This window comes from Zerene cesonia, chromosome 24, assembly GCF_012273895.1.
Source record: "Zerene cesonia ecotype Mississippi chromosome 24, Zerene_cesonia_1.1, whole genome shotgun sequence".
NCBI lineage: Eukaryota > Metazoa > Arthropoda > Insecta > Lepidoptera > Pieridae > Zerene > Zerene cesonia.
The window spans coordinates 3,105,135-3,131,340 of record NC_052125.1 but is presented as its reverse complement, the minus strand read 5'-3'; the positions used below and the strand labels follow the sequence as shown (position 1 = coordinate 3,131,340).

General features: G+C 32.7%; 1 protein-coding gene across 3 annotated transcripts in view; it reads left to right on the top strand.

Moving 5' to 3' along the window:
* LOC119836390 (PTB domain-containing adapter protein ced-6) overlaps positions 1-21,737 on the top strand; it is a 56,228-nt gene extending 34,491 nt beyond the window's left edge. For 2 of the 3 annotated variants that reach the window (XM_038361696.1, XM_038361694.1), the window contains exons 2-12: positions 8,590-8,707; positions 12,743-12,907; positions 14,998-15,100; positions 15,624-15,759; positions 16,221-16,323; positions 16,835-17,000; positions 17,677-17,779; positions 18,727-18,815; positions 19,320-19,406; positions 20,005-20,399; positions 20,721-21,737. In XM_038361696.1, the coding sequence (XP_038217624.1) occupies positions 8,591-8,707; positions 12,743-12,907; positions 14,998-15,100; positions 15,624-15,759; positions 16,221-16,323; positions 16,835-17,000; positions 17,677-17,779; positions 18,727-18,815; positions 19,320-19,406; positions 20,005-20,399; positions 20,721-20,798 (1,542 nt within the window). In that variant the 5' untranslated portion in view covers position 8,590 and the 3' untranslated portion in view covers positions 20,799-21,737. Of the gene's footprint in view, positions 1-3,139; positions 3,313-8,589; positions 8,708-12,742; positions 12,908-14,997; positions 15,101-15,623; positions 15,760-16,220; positions 16,324-16,834; positions 17,001-17,676; positions 17,780-18,726; positions 18,816-19,319; positions 19,407-20,004; positions 20,400-20,720 lie in introns of those variants that run through there. The other variant, XM_038361695.1, reaches the window with a different exon arrangement.
* Positions 21,738-26,206: the final 4,469 nt, after the last annotated feature.

The following is a 26,206-nucleotide window of genomic DNA, read 5'->3' as shown; positions in this document are numbered from 1 at the left end:
TACAGCCTATAGCCTTCCTCAATAAATAGGCTATCTTACACTGAAAGAATTTTCCAAATCGGACCAGTATTTATTAGATATTACCAGTTTAGTGCGTTCAAACAAACAAACTCTTCAGCTTTATAATATTAGTATAGATAAGTAACAAATTACAGATACATTACAGGGTAATCTCCCCCGCCAGAAGTCTTAAAATATTTTATCATTTGTAGTTTTAAGTTAAGTTTCATGAAAAACGCAAATATTTACTACAAAAAAAAAAACGGTTAATGTTCCTGTTACTTCAAAATGGGACCAAAAGACAACAATTTTCTATTAAAATCGCGCCAAAACCCACGCAGGTATCAAGTGACAAACACAAAAAGTCGAATGAGAAATACCATCGTTTTTTTAGGAACGTTGGTTAATCAAATCTATGCTCTGTTTAATTAATTTATAAATATAATACGTACTTTATATGTTTATTTAAATATTACAGATAAAGTAAAATCTCTGTATACTTTAACATCATGGTGCCTAGACGTAACTAGCGAAACTGGTTTCAAAGAAAGTGATGTCATGAAACCATGTCAATATCGATAAATTGCATCATTTTTAATGAATATTACTTTGTACAATTAGAAAAAGTTTTTATGCAACTCATTTACTAGTATTACTTATATACAGAAATATACAATTACAATATATTTATAAATATGTTATTGGTACGTACAATAGTAATAATGTTATGCTCTAATATTGTAGGAAAGATATGGACCTATTTGAAACCCGTTTATCATTTCGGTCACCTAAAGTATAATAGTATAATAGGTATTAAGTTATTTCTGGTTTAACTATTTTCTTTTATATTTGAACGTAGGGAAGACCACATAGTATTTCATAAATCGTACATTTATAAATGGACGATAAGATAATAAAAAATTATAAGATGCAATATAAGCATGTTTATATTAAATTAAAAGTATTAAATTGTATATGTATTATAATTGAATGTTTATGCACTTTTGATATTTTATGCAAATTAGAAACGTAATAATTTCTGAAAAGCTTTCAAAATGTATTATCATAATGTGTAATATAAAAAATAAGAAAGTTTATAGCGTGAGTCTTTATGCAAATTAAGTAATTTCGAAATCATGAAGAGTATATATAAAAAAATTACGTATGGTTTTATATTGTAGGTACTAACCTAATAGACATGTTCTGTATAAAAATAATTGTCACGTCTATCATATTTTTAAAGTTAATTATTAGAAAGTGCTTGTTCGAATTGAAATTATTTTTGTATTGTGTGAACCCGGTAGCGAAAAAGGCTGCACTCTATGTAACATTACGTTACGATTATTGAGAGATTTAAGAAAATTTAAAAATACAGTTATAGATTAAGCTGCGTGGATCAGCTACGTAGAGATACAGTACTGTACAGATGCGTTTTTGTTTTATTCTCAATACAATAAGTCTATAAATACATATATGAGTGAGCAGACCTCACCAGTTGTTGTAGATGTTTTCGTTGAACGTGTTTTATGCGTAGTATGTTTAATTAACCAATTTATACGCCACGTGTCTAAGAAATTATTTTACTAATTGTACAGTAATATTTACTTAATAGATTTTACTTTTAATAGATGTTTATATTAAACGTCTTAACGAAATCTTTACATCAAGGTTAATACAATAAGAGATTATAATTAACTTTGTTAAAAATTTGTAAGTTTGCTTTATAAACTACTACTTTAGAAATTTGATTCGACATTTCATACGTACATTATTTCAAAACCGAGGTAAGAGGCCAAGTCAAATAAGTAGTCTTTAATAAATTCGGCTTCAAATCACAATATGAAAATAACCTTGATCGCACATCGTTTACGAGATTTCAAATAACTGTTCATCCTTTACATTATAAGCTGTAAATCAGCGAGGTCATTCACATAAAGATCATGCCTTGAATAACATTTGTTGGTTTTTAAATCACCGTCTTAACCGCTTATCACTAGTTTGGACATGTCAAAGGATAACTCGGAAACCAATGGGTGGACGAGCTAACATAATGCGCGGACGCAGGTGAATTTAAAAATATCGACATTCGATAAAATCTCTTATTCTAATAGAACTATTTTTTATGTGTTGATATACTTATGATCGTTGTTTTATTACAATGAATATTAACTATGTTATATAGGAAAAAGTATTGTTAATAACAATACTGGAAGAAAGCGTGATTTTACAACGCGTGAATAACTTATATAAATCTGTTATAACTTCATGAAATAATAAAGTAAACGCTTAGTTAAATAACGCCCTCTCATGTCACAAATACATATGACAATTCATTGAACTTTATAAATATGAACATAGTTTTTGTTCAACAAACCAGAACTTTCTAGAAAGAGAATATAGGACAACCAATAGTTACTTTGTATGCTTGGACAATGTGAAGATAGAATAATCTCATGTTCACTGAGTTACGCTTAACATTGACAGGTGTAAGACAAGTCATCTTCACGGTCCACGGACCCGAGTCACTCCATATTCACATCCGACTACAGGACTGGAAAATACCCACAATGTAATTATATACATTTACGTAATCATTAAATTGCTAATAATCTTATTGCGAACTTATTTTTTCCCAAAAATCTTACTCGAATTTTAGGATATTATCTGAGCTTTATTAGACTCTAGTCGAAAGTGTATTTTAAAATCATATTCTAGATATTGAATTACAGGATATGACTAGAATACTGTAATTTCTAATCTTATTCTCATATCAAACTTCCTGCATCGAAATCGTGTTTCGCAACACGAAATTGCTCGTAATATATTATCGCTTTAATTGAATCGACATGTTGTAGTTACAGTTTTTCAATAAATATAGATTAATACACGAAGCATTAAGCTCGAAATTTTATAAACATTAATTAGATTATAGTTACACTTCTTTGTTATAAACTTCAATTCAAAAAACCAATAACTCTTTAAAAATAATAAACATCAACAATCGTGTCACATGTTATAAAATTATTTAATCAAAAATTCATAATTCCCTTATATCGATAAGTGAACTAAAAATGTCACAAAGCATCGACATCACGACACAGCCCTACAGTCGAGTGAATGAACGAGCATGCATCAGTGTGCTTACCGCCGCCGTATCAGCCCGTACTTAGTACGGAACTGGGCGCGCTCCGATCAACAAACGACGTAACTCGCACGCGACACACTCGATTATATAACCTGTTCTAAAGTGGTAAGGTCATATTTGCAATACACGATGGTCGCGGATGAACTGCGCTCAGAAATAGTGCAAAGGTAAGCTTCGTTTGCTTTATGTTACCCTGGTACATTCCTGTTATTTCGTTTGATGACAATGACGCCATTTTTATTTATAAACTACCTTAAGCGCGTGGCATCACTCGCGTCGTTTAAAGCTATAATAGCACGTGTTAGCAGCCAGACTGTTATTTATCTCTGTGCTAAATCTCATCCAGATGCAATCAGCAGTTTTTGCAATCACGAAAAACTAAAATTCAGTCTGGCTAATTAGTAATCGTTAGGGCAAATGATGTTGATCTTTAAGTGATATAATATTGTATTAATTGGTTATTCAATGATTCTCTATATGAAAACAATAATTTAATTTACTTAGATTCTACGTAATGCCTTTAAATTATATTAAAATTACAAATTAATTTTCTGAGATTAAAAAAATTTGCAACTACCCTCATAATTGCAACTTAAAGCGTAAAACGTAGAACCTACGTATATCTTAGAATGAACGTTAAATTGATATTAGGTTAAGTTTAAAACTATTGCATAAAATTAAAATACTAGCTTTCGCTCGCGGCTTCATCCGTGTAGACAATATTCAAACCAACTATATCCAAACAAAAATTTTATCATAAAACCTCCCCGCTACGACGAGAAAGAGGGACAAACAAACAGACACGCTTACGCATACATAACGATACTAGCTGCGCCCCGCAGTTTCACCCGCGTGAGTCCGTATCCCGTATCAATATCGGGATAAAAAGTTGCCTATATTTTCTTGTTTGATTTTACGCGACTATTATACATTGAGAAATTAAAAACTTTTTAATGGATTTTAAACGCGATTTATTCATTATATTATTAACCCGACGTTCCGAACACTTTACAGCGAGCGTGGTCACGGGGAGACTAGTTTTTAATTTCTAAAAGTTGCCTATATGTTATTCCAGTTGTCCAGCTGTCTACGTACCAAACTTCATTGCAATCGGTTCAGTAGATTTTATATGAAAGAGTACACACACACATCCTTATAAACTTATGCATTTATAATATTAGTAGGATTAAAGGATACACAAGGAAATTTATCGACACTCGGTAATATTGTTCCATTGACATATTTTAATCTCAAATTTATTTGTAAATGATTTATAATTAGTCATTTCCTTTTCATCGTTTGATAAATATTTATTTTCATTCTGTCCATGATGGCGTCAAGGCAATCTGTCAATATGTCATTGACGCAAAAACCATAGACTATACAGAAAAAAAAAATGTTTATAAACATTAGCGGCTCGGTGTTGCGACCTTGAATTTGATTTACTGCAGGAGAATTATATCCACTGATTGTCATTCGACCGTATCTGTATTTGGTCACATTATCCTCTCGTTTTCCGGACATTTGTAGGTGAGGGCATTGTATAAATATGATTAATGGGTATGTAGCGAGAAACCGGTATCATTGGGAATCAGAAATAACTACTAACATCGATTTATTCTCGGAAGTAGCAATTAAGGTCGTCGTCGTAAGATCGTTTTTTCGACAGTTTTTAAGAGCAGTTAAAATGACAAACGGGCATATTTATACAATCAACTTGATGGTCTCCAATCGACGGTCTCGGCTGCTAAAGTCACACAGGTCCACATGCATATGTGGCCCTGTGTGACCAGTTATGTTGTTTAAAGAATAATTTACAAAAATTCTCAAAGATTGCCTATTTATTAGCATGGTTTTCATCGTTAAAGGAAATGGTTAGAGGTTGGTATCTTTGTGATATTAATCTATCGTATAATATATTGGTACCAGCGTGTTCCTTACAACTTTCAAATAAATAATAAAATACTATTACATTCTTCTTTTTCGTTACTGCAGCAGATCATATACTGTAAACTTCAAAGCATTATATAAAACTAGCTGCGCCCCGCGGTTTCACCCGCGTAAAAACAATATCACGTAGGAATATCGGGATACAAAGTTGCCTATATGTTATTCCAGTTGTCCAGCTGTCTACGTACCAAATTTCATTGTAATCGTAGTAGTTCGTTCAGTAGTTTTTACGTGAAACAGCAACAAACGCACACACATCCTTACAAATTTTCGCATTTATAATATTAGTAGGACAGAAGGAGATTAATAGGAGTAGGAAGGAGGATAGTAGGATTGAGGCATATTTTTAGCTAAAGTAGTCACCTGAAATAATGCCACGAAGGTAGATCCATCAAAGGTACGCTCTACCGTAAAAGATCGCCTTGTATATAAACTTTTTGCAAAAAAACAATAATACAGGGCGTAAATAAAAAAAAAAACATAAATAATAGATAACTACAAGTTTACGGTCACTGATCCTTTATAGTATCAACTACATGCCTTGTTAATCGCCCATTAGAGTGATCTTCGTGCATTACATATTCATTACTTAGGTACTGTTTGTTGCCCGTATCTTCGTGTGCTTAATCAAATTTAAATAATTCCAAAAATCTAGGAATTGCAATACTTTTTCTTTTCTATACTAAATACAACCACTAATTCATAGTAAAAATTTGTAAACATTTGACTTTTCAATGAAATTTTCATATCTCTCGAGGATTTTATTATAAAAAAACTAGGTTTTGCCCGCGGATTCGCCCGCGTTAAATTCGGAGATGTTTAATAGATGTTATCCTATCCTACTAATATTATAAATGCGGAAGTTTGTAAGGATGCGTGTGTGTTTGTTGCTTTTTCACGCCAAGTCTACTGAACCGATTGCAAGGAAATTTGGTACGCAGACAGCTGGACAACTGGAATAACATATAGGCAACTTTTTATCCCGATATTCCTACGGGATACGGACTCAGGCGGGTAAAACCGCGGGGTGCAGCTAGTTATACATATAAACTTTCCTCTTGAATCACTCTATTAAAAAAATCCTTACTTAGGGGCAGAGAAAGCGACTTTGTTTTATACTATGTACTAATTTTTGTTTTGAGATTAAATATAAATTAATTATTTAAAAGAGGTACTTATACTAAATAAGATTTAATTTAAACTAATTACACTAGTTTGTTCATTGAGGAAAACGTAACTATAGCTGACAGTAAAGGCAAAAAAACCCCTCCAATAAAGAAATACCCATCTCAATATTTTCCTCATTACCCTTGGGAAAATGTTATTCTGGCAACCCTTGGTAGTTCTGTGAGGAATGGAAATAAATTATATTTAATCATAAACGTTTTATACAACGATAATTGTTTATATAATAACCGCGTACCATATCACTTCCTTTGTAAATAATAATAATTTATTACGCGGATTCTTCACAGAAAAGTATTTGTTAAGAAATATGCCGTGATTTATTTATGATTCCATTGTATCAAACATAAACAAACTTAAATGGCAATTACGATTATGTGTAATTAATGGAGTCAGATTGTAATACGAATATTAGTGTTTAATTAAACGTAAACGACTGCGTCTATATTTAAATTACAATATATAATCATAATTCTTCCGAAAATAAATAATAAAATAATAAAATATAATAGTTTAAAAAAACTATAAAACACGCTTTAACAAAAATCATATTTTGCAAATTGAAAACTGGAATAATTTTATCAAATTAGTGTATTGTCATCGGTCCTCAATAAATCTACAAAGTTTGAACGAAATCTGGCCGTTTAAAGTGGGTCAAAATCGCGCCCAAAGAAGTCAGTTACAAACAAACAAACATACAAACAAACAAACATACAAACAAACAAACATACAAACAAACAAACATACAGGTGAAGCTAATAAAAAGCGTGTAATAATGAAAATTATACAACTCAAATGGACATGAGATATTTTTTTAAACAAGGCGTAAAGTGAGTAGTAGTAGTAGTAGTAGTAATGATTACTAGTCACTTTTCGTTTAATATGTACTAGCTGCGCCCCGCGGTCGATATCCCGTAGGAATATCGGGATAAAAAGTTACCTATATGTTATTCCAGTTGTCCAGCTATTTACGTACCAAATTTCATTGCAATCGGTTCAGTAGTTTTTGTGTGAAAGAGCAACAAACACACACACATCCTTACAAACTTTCGCATTTATAATAACAGTAGGATATAGCTATTTACTTATTATGTAATGACATTAGATATTTTAAACTGTTCTTCTTTTTCTTTGTGGCTATGACCCTTCTATTTCGAAATTTAAAAATGTGCTATTTAGCGCCACAATTTTTTTTCTGTCCCTATGGTCCCTACGACCTGGTGTCGTATCTCATAAAGCGTGATACTTGAAGACAGTTGAAAGTTTCAGAGATTTCTGTTGCCCAGATAAAAAAACAAATAAAATAGTAGTTAAGCGATGGTTGTCACGGTCATAAATTGGAGGGGAGACCAATTTTTTTGCATGTTTTTCTTTAGCTGTTTGTACGAAACCCTTAGTAGCGCAATTGGGCCAGCTCGCACCGGGGAAGTACCACACCCCCACAGAAGACCGGCATGAAATAGCATTCTGCTATGTTTCGTTTGGCGAGTGGGGGAGCCGGAGGCCCATTTCCTTTTCCTTACCCTCCCCAGTCCTTTCCTTTATTCCTCTCGCTAATCCTCTCTTAATCCCTTCCCAAAAAGTCGGCAATCCATTTGTAGAGGCGTAAGGTCTGCAATGGCCCTTATGCCTCTCCAAATGTTCATGGGCGGTGGTAGCGCTTACCATCAGGCGACCCACCAGCTCCATTGCCGACTGTAACATAAATGTCCCACTCGCACGACCCGTTGCGATATGTTTCAATAATTACAATATATACAGTATATTCTTACTAATTCCATAGAATACCACGTGTCTTCAAATAATGACACGTGGAATCGATTGTGCATAATTAATTTACACTTATTTGATCAACACCAAGATATGCAAACCCATTATTATTAGTTAACATTGTTGGTTGAGAAAATTACTTGTTAATTGTAAAATGTTTAATCTGCGCTATGTCACAGAAAAGGAATTTTATTAATTCTTTTTTATTTGCAACTGGACGGGTCCATGGGGACATCCAGTTTTCGTAATTGACGATAATAAATAAGAACTTTTTGTCGTTGATTTTTGTTTTTTAATTTTCTTCAGAATAGAGTAAGACTGTCCTGACGATAGGGTAAATCTTATTTAAAAAACTAGGTATATATCTATTTTTATTTTTCACTAACTGTCGTAAAGGTTTTAAAGTACCGACTGGGCAAAAAAAAACTGGCAACGACGCAATAAAAAAAAGCAATTGTGTTTGTGTGTGTGATTTCATGCGTACGCGATTGCGTCTATGTGTGTGCTGAATTGTGCTAATCCCTTCCTATTTTTTTCAGAATGTCCACCCTGCTCTTCTGGCAGGGCAAGGGGAAGGCGAATGGGGCACCGAACGGGAGGAATTGGATACATGGCCCTGACGCGCTCGTGAAGGGGCACGTCGCGTATTTAGTCAAGGTAGGCTACACACAATTGTACCGACTTCAAAAAAGGAGGAAATTTATCCTATGTTCTTTTTGTGTAATAGAACTGTTAAATCTAAAATTTGTTTACTTGAGCGCGCTCTTCTAAGAAGCTTTTTGATTTTAAATATTGTTTGCCCTGTAGAAAGCTACATTAATCCGGGCTGACATAGCCATAACAGAGTATCAAGAGGTATGTAGTATTATCGCCTTTGTCACTTTTAATCAAATATATAAATCATGTAAGATATCTACAAATATTAAAACATGCGCGCGGCAGCCCTAAATAGAGTCCCGAGCTACTAACAAAATTACGTAAGTAGCTCGGGCTCGTTCCACCCGCGTCTCGGCCTAAACATCCTCGCTGTCTAAACGTCTTTGTTCAACGACTGTATGAATTATTACACTGTGGTCATATTTTATTTTATTCCGTGATAATCCGGGGCGAACGGCGAGTACAAATAATACATAGTGTCAATAATGTTATGGCCTTATGAGGTGAAGGCAAATCTCTGTCCGACAACCTTCATACAAGTTGATTCCGAAAGTCATTGAACGCCTATTCAAGATTATCCGAATGCATCCATTGTTCGATTGATTATTTAAAAACAGAATCAAATTAATTTTTTTTACAAGAAAGGGACGCTCCTGAGACAGATACCACATTAGATGGTAAAATGGGATTAAATGACAACATCCTACTTATTCTATTCTTCCTATCCTATCCCATCCTATCCTACTATATCCTATCCCTCTTCCTACTTTATTATTATCCTACTATCCTATTCCTACTTATATATACCTACTAATCCTATCCTACTATTTTATTTATTTATTTATTTTATACTTTATTGCACACAAACAACAAAAACTACTAATATTATAAATGAGAAAGTTTGTAAGGATGTGTGTGTGTTTGTTGCTCTTTCACGCAAAAACTACTGAACCGATTGTAATGTAATTGGGTACGTAGACATCTGGACAACTGGAGTAACACATAGGTAACAAAATCCCAATCCTCAACAACAACAATCCAAATCCTCAACATACCAAAATCCCGATATTCCTACGGGATACAGACTTACGCGGGTGAAACCGCGGGGCGCAGCTAGTATTTCCTAATCCAATCAATTGCAAAGATTGTTATATCTGAAAGAAAAGAAATGAACTATCTATATGACCATCGTTTTGCGTTTACCTAATATGAAAATACGCCGCAAATATCAAAAAAACTTTGAAGACTATTTAGAAATTAAAAACTTTTTAACGGATTTTTAACGCGATTTATTCATTATATTAATAACTCTTAATTTTACATATTTCTTTATGAACTCTTAATTTTATAATGAATAAATCGCGTTAAAAATCCGTTAAAAAGTTTTTAATTTCTAAATGTATAATACACGCTTAAATCCTTTTTAAACTTGTCAATTTTAATGCGTGTTACAAAACTAATACTCGATTAAATTGAAATAGTATTAGCAATTATTGGAAATCATTAAATTGTGTTCAATAGTACATACCAATTAATTATTTATCAATTAATTTATATTGGAGATTAATTGTTATAATGGTACATGTAATAAAAAATAGGTTATTTATTTCTTTTGTTAGCTATGAATACATATAATATATATAAAAGAGTGATCACTCTATTAAAAGATCCCCATCAAAATCCGTTGCGTAGTTTAAAAGATTTTAAGCATACATAGGGACGTAGGGACAGACAGCGAAAGCGACATTGTTTTATATTATGTACCTAGTAATGCACAATCGATGTTATTTATTTATTTATTCTTCATTGTATTACAAAATATCCTATCCTACTTCCTACTAATCCTACTAATATTATAAATGCGAAAGTTTGTAAGGATGTGTGTGAGTTTGTTGATCTTTCACACAAAAACTACTGAATCGATTGCAATGAAATTTGGTACGTAGACAGCTGGACAACTGGAATAACATATAGGCAACTTTTTATCCCGATATTCCTACGGGATACGGACTTACGCGGATGAAACCGCGGGGCGCAGCTAGTAACATAATAATTGTGACAAAGGATTTTGTATACAATTGGCGACTTTATGGCTATCAGCTATTTCTTCCGGGCAACCGACTCGTAAAAGATAAATACAGAATATAGTCGATAGTGTGGGTCAAAATTGTCCTATATAATCAATAGATATATTCAATTACATAGACACATACTTTATAAATAGAATAACAATTAACATATACTATACATACATATTTATATATGTATGTATAGTATATGTTAATTGTCATCAATTTAAAAAAAAGCCCGCTTTTAAAGGGGAATTTGTAAGAAAAGGATTGATGAAGGAGAGAAGGACTGTGAAGGGTGAGGAAAAGGAAGGCCGTAAATCAAATAAGTAGGGAAAAGATGATGATGACTATAATCATATATCCAGGAATTCATTGCATTGTTTTGATATTTTATATCACTCCGCCCACTTATATGATACAGTTACACGTGTTGCCTATCGATTACTATCTACCCTGCTCTAAATATACATAATGTAATAAAATTCCACTGAACGCATTTCCTTATAAACCATGTGTTTTCGATGTAGGTGTGTTAATTACCTTCAGTGTACGCGTGGCCTTAACGCCACGTGTTGTGTTAGTGTTAGTGAGATGATCCATCAGTAGATGCAGAATTATCACCTGCGCATTCGTAGATAAAAGATTTCTTTAATCGGTTCACGATTGTCGAAATTATGGTCGACTAGCAAACCCGGCGAACTCCGTTTCGCCACCAGATGGTTGTATGTGAAAAATGATTTTCCCGCTTTTCAGTTGAAATTTTTCCTGAATTTTCTATGCTATAAACCTCACGGTGCCCGAGACCTTTCCAACGAATGCAAAACCGTGGAAATCGGTTCCTGCGTTCTGGAGTTATAGCGTCAGGAAGGAAAACCCGACTTATTTTTATATAGTAGATAATCTACACTGATATTATAAAGCTGAAGAGTTTGTTTGTTTGAACGCACTAATCTCAGGAACTACTGGTCCGATTTGAAAAATTGTTTCAGTGTTACATAGCCCATTTATTGAGGAAGGCTATATGTACCACGGGCGGAGCCGGGGCGGACCGCTCGTACATAATATAACCAAATAAAGCAAAGAATATACATACGGACGAAGGAGTACCTTCTCCTTTCCTTTTTGAAACTCCCTTACAATAGCATTGATTGATATGTTCAATCTGGTACATAATCTACAATATTGCAGAGTTTCATCAAAATCGCCTCCGTAATTATAACGTGATTGATTGAGAAATATACCAACATCATAGGGCATAATTTATCCGATTTACATAGCTACAAGAATCAAGTGTGTATTCCACGAACTTCGTTAGTACTGACAATTTGAAGGCATTTTTGAAAGAATAGAAAAATTTCACGTTTATAAAGCTGAAAGCATTTCAATGCTATAAAACTAAAAATTAAATTTGAAAGCAGTTTCGATATATTGTACAAAGATGTATTTGATGACGACACATTTATACTGCCTTGTAAAAAATATCAATAGCGCGATGTAGGATTAGGGTCGCGAACGCACTCACAGGTAACCTAGATACATTACGTAATGTAAACATTGCATGTTAAGATACATTTAGTGCAATGACCATGACATCGTACGGAATATAGTCGAATAAGTGTATACTATTATTGTTCTGAACTACTAGCTCTGCCCTGCGGCTCCACCCGCGAACAGAAATCTCAACTTGAGATTTCCATCTCAAACATTTATTTATTCAATAAGAGTTTTTCTAGATACACTTTTGGGTTATCACAAGACAGTTTTAACATTTACCACCGGTTAGGTGAGCAGATTCTACAGAGAAGAGCCGGCAAGAAACTCTGTATTTACTGTTTTTAAAATCATTATGTAATGTATAGGTCTTTAAGATCAGAAATAGAGCTATACCTCAAAAGTTAAAAAAAAGCTATTAAAAATCGTCCCAAAAATGATATGCTAAAATTATCAAATATTACAATTTCAGTTCCTCGGCTGTACACAAGTTGATCAACCAAAAGGCATCGAAGTAGTGAAAGATGCGATCAAAAAGCTGCAGTTCACACAGCAGCTGAAGAAATCGGAGACGAAGGATGCTGCTAAATGCAAGAAAGTCGAAATCACCGTGTCCGTTGATGGTGTGGCTATACAGGTAAAACAATCGTTCAATCGTTCATTCATTCATTCATTCGTCATACATTTGGAACATGCAACAATTATATATATTCTTTGCTTGTTTATGCCTTTGTCTGAATGTTTGTAACAAATACTTTATCATAATCTAGTATAGTTATGAAAAATGTTTCCATTTTCCAAAGATATCACATAATCCTTCAATGTTTAGAAGCGATTTAAAGCATGCAGATCATTCATCATTAAACTGATTTTTATAAGTATTTTCTTAAGTTTGTTTTTTATTGCCAACTCTATAGCTATACCACAGATAACATAATACTATACTATTATGCTATACGTAGTTAGTCTGATTTAGTTCTTAAAAAGCAAAAAAATATTAGGCACAATAGAACCTCCTTTCCGCAACTAAACTAAACAAAAATCAATTATACCTCCATTCAACAACACATCAAACAATAAAATAAATTTACAATACACTTTCGAAAAGAAACCAACAATGTAATAGGTAACGTTAAACAATTTCTATTCAACGGAGATTTATTTCAATCACGTTCGCGCCATTTTGAGCCCGCAATGGACGCTACGGATTTCACTTTTAACGATTCATTTGGGCCGTTTGGGCTATGTCAATGGCTGAAAGCGAGCGTAGAAATCGCGTAGAAAACCTTACAGATATGGGTGTAGGAATATATTCGTAGGTAATAACGAAATTAAAATAGATATTGCTGAGTGTAAAATCTAATACGATTTATGCTGATTGCTGACCAATATTAGTTCATTTGTAGTGTATATTGATAGGGGCAGAGGCGGATTATTACAAATTAGGTGTAATTCGTTTGATATTCTCGTTGTTTAAAAGAAGAATGGAGTACTGGAGGCGTTAGATCAAAATAATTTGTGAAGTTTATAAATCAACTAGCTGTGCCCCGAGGTTTCACCCGCGTAAGTCCGTATCCCGTAGGAATATCGGGATAAAAAGTTGCCTATATGTTATTCCAGTTGTCCAGCTGTCTGCGTACCAAATTTCATTGCAATCGGTTCAGTAGTTTTTGCATGAAAGAGACAAAACACACACACATCCTTACACACTTTCGCATTTATAATATTAGTAGGAAGGATGTTCGGAACTGAGGCTTTATCGCTATTTTGCTAGTTTTCATTTTGTTTTGATTAATTGAAATCAATGGACGGTTTAATTTAATATATTTTATTAATATTAAATTGAAATACGGTTAAAGTTGTAAGTAATTAAGTAAAAAAGTATACATTGCTATCTGACAATCATGTTTTATTTTTACAAGCTCAGCAAAGCAAAACAGAGCATACAAATGAAGCTTACGGAGAACATCCAACAATAAATCCGTGTCAGAAACTAAGTCAATATATTACATAAATCGTAACACACGCCGCATCGTAACTGAACCGATGTTACGCAATATTTGGGTGTCGATTAGGAAACTTAACATGCATTGGATAACAGATCGTTATACTTTTATGTATTGGATTTGGTTTATTAAGATTAGACGTTAGTTGAAGGGTTACGATTACACTCAAATGGATGACATTTGACGGTTAATTGTGTGTATGTGTCGTTTTTATCTGATATATTGCATGTTTCTGACGAAAGAATGTTAGAATTTATGCAAATGATTTAAAAAAAAATCTTATTTAAAAAAAAAATTTGCTCGTTTTTTAAATTATATTCTCTTTACAATAACTATATAATATGGTGTTTCATTTAACTAATGCTTTATAATAATTGCTCGCCAATTAAATAATCAAACAATGCAATCTATATTTCTCTCTATTGCATCAGAAATATGTGAAATAACTATAGTATACGTACCTACATTTATAACATAAAATATATAGCTTAATATTAATACTTGAGCATCACAATATATTACTTAGAAGAATCTATTTTGGAATTCATGTTATTGAGCAAATAATTCAATCGTTCATTCATTCTTAAATATACTCGCTCAAATTATTCATATAGCGTTTAACTTACCCAGTAACTATTTTGTAATCTGTGGTATAACTAGATGGTTTTGACTTCTTTACGTAATTTTTTTTTATTATCTAATGAGGTTTAATAACTTTCAGGAGCCGCGGTCAAACAACGTGTTATACCAGTTTCCGTTACACAGGATATCTTATTGTGCTGATGACAAAGGCGCAAAGAAATACTTCTCCTTTATTGCTAAGGGTATGTTTAAAAATTATGTACTATGTAAAACAAGTTAAGCTAAACTATTAAATACCAAAAAAAAATTGTACCGTGGCAACGGGCTTATAGGATGCGTGTTCATGATCAATTTCTTTCAATTCTTAAAAAATAAACATAAGCATTTTAATGCTATGAAACTATAGAGTAGTTATAATTTAATGAATCGTAAAAATTTGGACAAAAAAAAATCATTTATTAAATGATTTATTTGCATATCCACTCCAACCGAAAGATAACCTACGAAAAAATTCCATTACAACCGCCATGCCTTACGTTTTAATTGTTTGTGTTATGTTCAATGGGCAATGTTAAAAGATTAATTACAGTACGTTAATTAGTACATAAGTAACAATAAAAGGACTATAAGACAGTATGTTATACTTGTGAAAGTGAACATTTTAAAAACACCAATTAATATTTCACTTAACGAACCATCACTATATGACTTAATTTTGCATCTATGAAAACTTTTATTAATACTATGCTAATGTCAATTTGACAGGTGGCAGTACTGTCAACGGGGTCAACGGCCACGATAGCGGGAATATGGAGAAACACGAATGTTTTGTTTTTATATCTACGAAGCTAGCGTCAGAGATCACGCTGACCATTGGACAGGCTTTTGATCTCGCTTACAGGTAATATAGTTATTTTTGAAAATAAAGATTCATCATTATCATCAGCCTATATATGTTCCCTCTGCAGAGACTAGGACTTCAGAGGGTTCAGGCCTTAACCACGCTGGCCAAATGCGACTTGGCTTGAATATTCGTTTTTGGAAATGCCGGTGTCCTCACAATGTTTTACTTCACCAATTCGAGCATTGGTGATGTGCATCATGTGCAGATAAATTGAAAAATCTGTTTGTTTCATGCACGCTCGACCGGTCTCGATACCCCGAGCTCTCCCTTTAATTCCGACGTCCTAACTACTGAACCACCACTGCTCAAATGATAGACTCTTGTATTTATTATTTTAATAACTTTCATTCTACAACGATTCGGCGTCATAGCGCGGTATCATATTAGTTTATTTACATTGTATCGTATTTGTATTGTAAAAAAAATAATACTACAAATTTTATCTCGGTTTTTTCCAGACGGTTCCTGAACGATAACGGTAAATACATAGAGCTACAGAAACTAACACTGCAGAACAAGAAACTCGAATTACAAATGAACGCATACAAAAATCGGCTACAGGTAATTTATATATATTGAAAAAGCACATGGAAATTGATCATTTACCATTAGATGACGCGTCTTATTAAGTACATATAATGTGATCAATTTGAATATAAAAGTATTGATCGAAGTTATAATTCTGATAAAGCTGCTGTTTGTATGTTTGCCTTCACGTCTCAACAGAGACATTTGATGGTATGATTTCCGTTTTAAGAGGTATTAAGCTAGAGAATAACATAAGTTATACTAAACCGCGGGGAAACATCTTATTTCCATGGGAATTTTCTTGACGCAAAAAGCTTTATCCATACTAATATTATAATGCCAAATAGTTTATTTGTTTTGTTGAACGCGCTAATCTCGGAAACTATTCGTCCGATTTGAAAAATTATTTCAGTGTTAGATAGCCCATTTATGGAGGATGGCTATAGGCTATATATGTAGTATGTACCACGGGCAAAGACGGAGCGGACCGGTAGTTTTAAATAAAGCTCAACAGATAATTAAACAATAAACAACAAAATTGCAGGAACTCTCTCGGATCACGTACAAGGACGATCTGTCAGCGTATTTGGCGCGAAACAACATTACCGACATCACCGAGTTCAAGCCGCCGCCGGAACTCGAGAAGCAGATCTCCTCTCTCACTCTGGCGAACGGGTTCGCGATGAACGGGAGCAAGACGCCCGATAACGGTGCGTTTGAAATGAATGATTGAAATGAGTGATTGATTATCTGTGACATTTTTTTGACGTCATTTTTTAAATAATTAATTCTAAGCCATTCAACTGACAGAAAAACTAAACGGAACGTATCTAGCATTTGCGAAGCGACCATTATAATTATAGCTTAGTCGATGAAATCAGTTAAATGAAGAAATAGTTTAAGGTTATAATTATGAAAATAAGAATATGATTATGATACAATATTAAAATTCAAATTAAAATATTAATATGGGTGTCGTGAAATATATTCTGAATGCAATGAGACATTATAATTTGCAAATATAATTAGTAATATAATTAAAAATAGAACAGATAATGTTCAATACTCGACTTAAAATTCAATAGAGCTGAACGAATGAATGAGTGAATGAAATATGTAAAATTAATTACACATTTTTGAAATTGAAAAGTAAATTACATTAGTCGACCTAGACCAACAATACATCATCATCATCATCATCATCATCATCATCAACCCATATATGTTCCCACTGCTGGGACGCAGGCTTCCTATGAGAGTTCAGGCCATAATCCACTACCTTGGCCAAGGGCAGATGTCGCATGTCGTCGAACTTTTGATTCTTGTATGTACAACACACTATTACATAATTATAAAAACATTGCGTGTTTTAATGTCATATTACAGGTATGGACGCGATGTCAAACAACTCAACAGATACGTACAATTCGAGTAACGATAACAACTTGCTGCTATCAACGCCTCCGCCCACGCACAATAACAGAACTGGGTATGTATAATTAGCCAATCGACAAAGTGAATATAGTCTCAAAAAATAAAAAAATAAAAAAAAATCTTCGTCTTCAAATACTCAGAACCAGACCAAACCAGTATGTGTCTATGTATTGATTATATAGAACAATTTTGACCCATACTTTTACTGTGTATTTATCCTTTATCCGTCGGTTGCCTGGAAGAAATGGTTTATAGCCATAAGGCCGCCAATTGTATACAAAATCATTTGTCACAATTATTATGATATATTTTGTATTGTTTGTATATACAATAAATAAATGAATAAAATAAATAAACTTAAACGAGACCATACAGAAGGCACGAGTTTTCCAATGTTAAAAGGTAACAAAATAAAAAAAATCTGTCGAATTGATAACCTCCTTTTTTGGAGTCGGTTGAAAAAACACGCTTCATTCATGAAATTATTTGAAATAAATCTGGCCGTTCAAAGCGGATCAAAATAGAGTCTAAAGAAGTCTGTTACGTACATTAATGACAAGTATATTTTTGTGCTGCATACTGATGGTAATTTTAAATAGCTAAAAAGTCTTTAATATTTAATTGGTTGTAAATTTTATACTTAGTTATGTAGTGACCTGAGAGTGAGAGTGTCTGAGAGTGACCGCCTCCTTGGTACAGTGGTTAACGCGTGAGCGTAGAACCGAGAGGTCCTGGCTTCGATTCCCGGTGGGGACGCACAAGAAAAAAAAAATGTCTCGGTCTGGCATGACACAGAAGGCTGATCACCTACTTGTCCATAAAAAAATCGATCAGTGAAACAGATGTATATCATCTGCCCCATAACCCCAGTAGGGGACACGGGACTTCACTTTTATGTAGTGAGAATCTTCAAGCCTAGTGGTTTCTATTTTTATTTTCTTATGTAGGTAATTTATTTTTTAATTATCACAGTAACAGTTTATAATTGTTTTATTATCACAGAAAACTCCTGGGTGACTTGTCTTCGAACAAGAACCCCGCGGTAGGCACCAAACTAGAGGGATTGCTGATGAATTCAGACTCCGATAGCGGTATGTTAATAAATATATACTCCTTTAGAAATTTGAGACTTTTTAACGGATATTAAACGCGATTTATTCGTGGCCGTGTACCGTGACCACGCTCGCTGTAGTCGAAACTAATAAATAATGTAATGAATAAATCGCGTTTAAAATCAGTTAAAAAACTTTTAATTTCTAAATGCGAAAATTCTATATTATATCCCTTTACTATTTTCGAAAAATATCTTGTTCATAAACTTAACTCAATAGCTATCTATTTCATTATCTTTTCTTACTTACTTCCTTTGTATAAATCATGTAATCAGCCGTTTATTTAGATTGATATTATTTATTTTATTAACAGATCAAAAATTCTTAACAATGAAATATCAATGTTATAAAAAATATAAATAAAAAAAAAAAGAAATACAATCAAATGAAAACCATATTATGAACCAAATAATATTCATTGAATTTTTATAGCAGTTTTTTATTATATACACATCTTGTTTCATGTTATTTTGATTATTCTAGAATTCGATCCAAGAGCTTATGAGTCGGAGCCGATGAGCCGCTTCAACTCTTCGGTTGATAGCCCATCGACTCCGGCACCCCCGCTACGTAAGTATATAATTATAATATATAAAGCTATCCTACTATCCTACTTCCTACTAATATTATAAATGCGAAAGTTTGTGTGTGAAATGTGTGTGTGTGTGTTTGTTGCTCTTTAACGCAAAAACTTCTGAACCGATTGCAATAAAATTTATACGTAGACAGTTAGACAACTGGAATAATATATAGGCAATTTTTTATCCCTATATATACATACAGATAGGATACAGACTTACACGGATGAAACTGCGGAGCGCAGCTAGTATACATATAAAAACGTATTATTCTTCCATTAATCGAAAAAATGTTGCATATCAATCGGTACAGCCTTTAATCAACAATCCAAAGACAAGAAGGATAGATAAATAAATAGATATCAAGTCTTTGAACAACTTACTGTACTATTATTAAATAGTGAACTGCAAAACCATTGACAAGTTTTCATTCCTCTTGCCCTCTCTTATAAAGGATCATAAGTATGTTAAGACGAATAAAGCAAATAAATAAAAAGTAAAAATATAATTACGTACATTTGTATTTCCAGTAATATTAGCATTCATAACAATTTATTATAATCCATTTACAACAAAGATATTCCTTCCAGTGGCTCCACCGCCAAAAGCGTCGAAACGTCAAACGCAAACCCAACAACAGACTCAAAGCGTTCCCATGAACGGGAACGATCTGTTTGGTTCAACGCCGTTCTCGATTCCGAACCAAATCCAACCACAAAACCAGTCATTCCCAACAAACCAATCTAATAAACCGAACTATGACATCCGGGACTTTAACCTACAAACGTCGGTCTTCAACTCCAACTCATCGTTCACGAATGGCTTGACTGGATACGATCCGTTTGAGACGCAGAAGGCTGGCAACATTTTTGGCAACGGTTTCGGGAATAATTTTAACGGATTTGGGAATTTGAGTGAGAAACCAACAGTGGAATTGGACAGTAGCTTCAACGGGTTCTTAGATAAAACCATATCCGAGATGAAGGTTAGTGAATATTTCAATATCATCTATATGATAAATAAAAGTAATATTTATTTTTTATTTGACTTGTTTCTAATCAAGGTTTTCAAAATACGTATTTACATCTTTGTTATTATTTGTAATATAAACTTAAGAGCGATAGAACCCAGAGATTGCAATTCGATAATAAAATACCATTCCGTCTCCATTATTTGTACGATTTTATTCAATGTGACTCTTTTTATTTTAACAGCTAGTTACTTGGTGAGTTAAAGTAAAAATTAAATAATGTTGATGTTATGTTCACATCGCAGTATTAATAAAATATTGTTTATTTTATTCCAGGACGGATTCAGCAGAGGGATCAGCTTTGGAAACGATGATTTTTCAATAGACAACCTGGATCCCATCAAGAAAAACTGAAAGTAAATAAAAAAATGTAGTTAAAATTTATTGAGAATCCTTGTAACAATTCACACAACATAGTTTAATGCAAAATATTGTAAGACATTATGAATTATCGAAGTAGATTTAAGCATTGTGTAGATTGTGACGACGATATAATGTTGCCATGTTATTGGTTACAAATTCTCCGTGATAATAGGTAATTTTCGAAAAGTAGAAAATATATTAAAATTGTATTCCTAGAATCTCTATAACCAGTAATGTGTTGAACGCTATTTATACATAAAATAAGATGAAATATACAAAGCGCGCTCAAACATTCCAACGTGCCTTATGAAGACAATAAGAACTTATATAATTATTTCTCCAGTAGATTTTTAAGTAAAAATGTATTTTGGTAGATTTATTTTAATGTAATTTAGGGACCAAAATTTTAACCATTGAGGATTTGAAGTTCGTCGTAACATTCTGTGATAATTCTTTGCAAATTGAGGAACTTCAAGTCAGTTTTACTAACGTTTATATACAAGATGAATTATTAAACTCCTATTTTTATAACTTGATGTGGAGTTATTTTGCGAAATTAAATTTGTCATTTAAAGCTGCAATCTCAGGCTGCGAATACATGACAACGATACCAAAAAAAAAACAAAATTAACGAGCATATTATTTTTATTAATTGTGACTTTCCTCGTATCCTGAAATATTTCCTATATTATTTAACGTTTATAAATTGTAAGATTAAGTCGTGAATTATAACAGCGTTGTCTAAAAAAATATTGTAAATAAACTGTCATTTTTTGATGACCTTGCAGCCTCATTCGTTCATTCATTCATTCATCGATCTATGCTTTTTAAATAATGATATTATTTGTATATTGGTTTATAACTGTTGTATCCCTGTCACAATAGTTAATTATATTAGTATTGTACACTAATTTTGTATTAAGGCCAAAAGATATACATAATTGTGTATTTTAGATAATAAAATTTATGTTTATATCTTTGTGTTTCATTTAACCTTAATGCTATATAAGTACCACGGGCGAAGCCGGGGCGGACCGCTTGTTATTATTATTGTATATTTATTAATATAATAAATAATTGATACAGTTCCCTATCAGCAGTGTAAAAACTCTTAGTATTTATTTATTTATTTATTTATTTATTCTTTATTGCACACACTTACAAAATATAAAAAAGAAATAAAATTTAACAAAAACTGGTATGCAAAGGGCGGCCTTATGGCTAAAAGCCATCTCTACCAGGCAACCGTTGGGTAAAGGACAATATATTTTTAGCAACGTACAATGCAACGCACGTAGGCAGGCAGTTTATTGGAAAATTAGTAAAGACAAAAATTTAATTATTATTTTTATTATAAATTTATTTATTATTAATTTTTTTTGTCTTTATATATATATATATGTTACACACTATAAATGTAAAATATATAAAAAAATATATACTATACCATATACATAACTAAATCTTAATATATAAAATTCTCGTGTCACAGTTTTCGTTGCCATACTCCTCCGAAACGGCTTGACCGATTCTTATGATATTTTGTGTGCATATTGAGTATGTCTGAGAATCGGCCAACATCTATTTTTTATGCCTCTAAATGATAAGAGTAAGGCAAAACAGCGTTTGCCGGGTCAGCTAGTCTAATATATAAAATTCTCGTGTCACAGTTTTCGTTGCCAAACTCCTCCGAAACGGCTGGACCGATTCTTATGAAATTTTGTGTGCATGTTGGGTATGTGTGAGAATCGGCCAACATCTATTTTTCATACCCCTAAAGGATAAGAGTAAGGCAGAACAGTGTTTGCCGGGTCAGCTAGTCTAATATATAAAATTCTCGTGTCACAGTTTTCGTTGCCATACTCCTCCGAAACGGCTTGATCAATTTTGATGAAATTCTTTGTGCTTATCCGGAATCTATGAGAATCGGCCAACATCTATTTTTCATCCCCCTAAATGATCAGAGTAAGGCAGAACAGCGTTTGCCGGGTGCAGCTAGTAGATAAATAATGGTCTTTAAGCATTCCTTTAAATCATATGTCTCGAATACACTATGATTACTGTTTGATTTAGTCTTATTCCGGGTTGTTGAAATAATGATAAAATTAGTTTAGAATCGACTATAACACCTTGTTTATTTAATAGTATATGGCATGTCGTCATTTAAAATTACGTTCATGAAATAAGGTAGGATATCATTTACTCCGAAAATGATGGAAAAGGAAAAAATTTAAGCCGTTTACCGTATGATATAATGGTAATTTCTCCGTATAGGAGGTAGTTTGCACCGTGGTTGGCTTGGAATTGCCGAGAAAACGATGAAACGCGATTAAAAAAAGCAATCGGTAATTATTTACCCTGTTATTGGCTAAACAGTTGCCAAACCAGTTAATCAAACCTTTAAAAGAATGTTGTCATATGTTCAGATGCTACACAGTATAAACAATCGTTATATATTATTATGTAATGACAATAAATTAAATTTAATAAAATCTTAAGCACTAATGATGCCAAAGAACATAATGTCATGCCGGACTGTTAACAAGTTCCCAAAAACCACGCATTCATACATTTAAAAAAGTACAGTTTTCAATTTTCGCGAAATGTCAAAATCTTGCTATGCGAAGCAACAGATTTTTCGCTGTTTTCCAGTGGAAAATTAACTAATATAAAACAAACGATCTCCGTCATGATCTGAATTAGTAATTGTGTTGAACTGTGCCAGTATTTTGTGTAACTGTGCAGTATTATTTAAATATGGTGGACTTAAGCGGTGGTCAAGATGGACCGCTGGAACATGCATTCTCCAACTCAGTTTTCATCGTTCCAGGCATCGTTGTTGTTGGTTTATCAGGTAGATAATGTTGAGCATTTATTAAGGCTTTATAAAAATATATTTAAAGTGTACTGTGACGTTCATTGCAATAAAATACGGTAAAATTTTAGCGCCAGCTGTCCCTATAGGTTTGAAAATTTAAATTATTTTTTTTCAACCGCTGTATTGTACTTATGACGAAATAATTATGTGAGTTCTCATGTTTGTAATATTATTGATTTATTAGTAATTTTAATTTTGAAATATCTAATTCATTAAAGGCATGCTAAGCACCTGAATTATGTACAAAATATAGTTTGGCAAGCGAATTATAGTTACAATCATTATTGTTGGCATAATCTACCTACTTACTCTTTTCTTGCATATGGTATTATAAAATAGGTGATAAATTCATTTGTTTTTGTGTTTCTTGATTGAACTCAACAGTTTTAGGTAAAGATAAATCATTACATAAGTGTATATATGCAATAAAATAATACAAGATAATGCATTCATTAGAAATTAATTAGAAAAAGAAAAAAGGATAATCATCCAGGGTCCAGATGTTACAGAGGCCATGACCTATTAACCCAAGCATTTTTAAACAAAAGAATATTAGTTTATGGACCTTTATGTTCTTACAACTTGAAAAAAAAAATGAATTAATAACTAGCTTTTACATGCTACAATTAGCAGATAAAAAAATATATAGGACAGAAATATTGTAAAAAGAAGAAAGATAATACACATAAAAAAAGAAACAAAAATAAAATTACTGCTTTCGTTAAATATTTTAATCTTGGCAAAAGCCGAGAAACATAAATTAATTTAGAATTAATTGTTTGTTAATTTTGTAAATCCTCCAATGTCTATATGATTTACCATATCACGTCAAGCATCACAATTACCTAAACCAAACTGAAGACCTGCCTTCATATCACATACTTTTAACAAAGCATAAAGGATATATCAAAGAACAGCCCAAGCTAGCAATGGGAAAGGATCCCTCTTTATATATAACTATTAATTCGTCTCACCAATGATCTCTCCATCTAGTCATATAAAAGAGAATGGGCATAATGTGAATGCATGTTTTCCATATTTAAACATACATAGTTGGTTAGATTTAAGATTATGTTCAGTTACCCGATATGGTCAGTATCCTTTTCCTCACCCCTCCCAGTCCTTTTCTTGACTCCTTTCACCATTCCTTTACATTTATAAGCAATTTATTGGAACATAAAGTCTGCAAACAAGAAAAAGAAGTGAGTAACAAAAAGAATTAATGACACAATGACGAAGGCATTTTGGAAGGCCCATGACATAGCAGGAAATGACTGGGCAGAGTCGGGCAAGAAGATAGTTATGGAGAAAATGGTGGCGGCTTTTACCAAATAGGGTAGATCTTGTCACTCTTTTATATAATAAGTGAAATTTGGATTTATTATTAAGGTCTGCAAATAAAAAGACTTTAATAATAAATCCTTTATTATAATATTACGAAATAGAGATGTTCATGGGTGGTAGCGCTTACCGTTAGGCAACCTTCTAGCTCCAATGCTGACGAAGACATTAAAAACACAGTTCAAATGATATGATTATTAGCTAAAAAGCATTTGCAATTTTTAAATATTTGAACAATTTATGGAGTAAGTACTTATTCATGCAGGCTTTTTTTCTAATTCTTTAAGCAGATGAGATATGATCCATTATCTGTTACTTAGAATCCTACTAATATTATAAACTAGCTGCACTCCGCGGTTTCACCCGCGTAACTCCGTATCCCGTAGGAATATCGGGATAAAAAATTGTCTTTATGTTATTTCAGTTATCCAGCTGTTTACGTAACAAATTTCATTGCAATCGGTTTAGTAGTTTTTGCGTGAAAGAGCAACAAACACACACACTTCCTTACAAACTTTCGCAGGCAACTTTTTATCCCGATATGTCTACGGGATACGGACTTACGTGGGTGAAACCGTGGGGCGCAGCTAGTACTTTTATATACTAACTTATGGTAATACACTACAATAGCCTAAAGCTCTTAGGAGTCATGTACAAATCAAAGATAGAAAGAAAGAAAATACGTTTATTTGGAGACAATGTGACACGAAACGCAAAACACAGATGAATTAATAATAATAAAAAAATAATAGCAAAAAAGTGTAATAATGACGTGTTCCACAGTACCGCTAAAAAAAAGGATCTAGATAAACTAGATCCAATAGTAAAAGAATTTTTGAAATGGTACTTCCTGAGCTAAGCAAGTATAAACAAACTCTATAGTCAATGGCATTATATTATTATTGTACATCTACAACTTTAACCGTTGATGGCTATTTAATTTTCAAAGTCGTATATTCAAAATGAATTTCTAAAATGCAAATGTGAATATGTATTTAATATTTTATTTTAATTGAACAGTTGGCTTACTTTTGACATATTTTTTAATACTGGTCTAAAATATAAGAGGTAGCGATACCATTATTACTATCATAATAATTTTATTTTGATTGGACACACTGTTTATAAAATAAAACCTCACATTAAATATTACTAATATATCATTTTAGATATTAAAGTA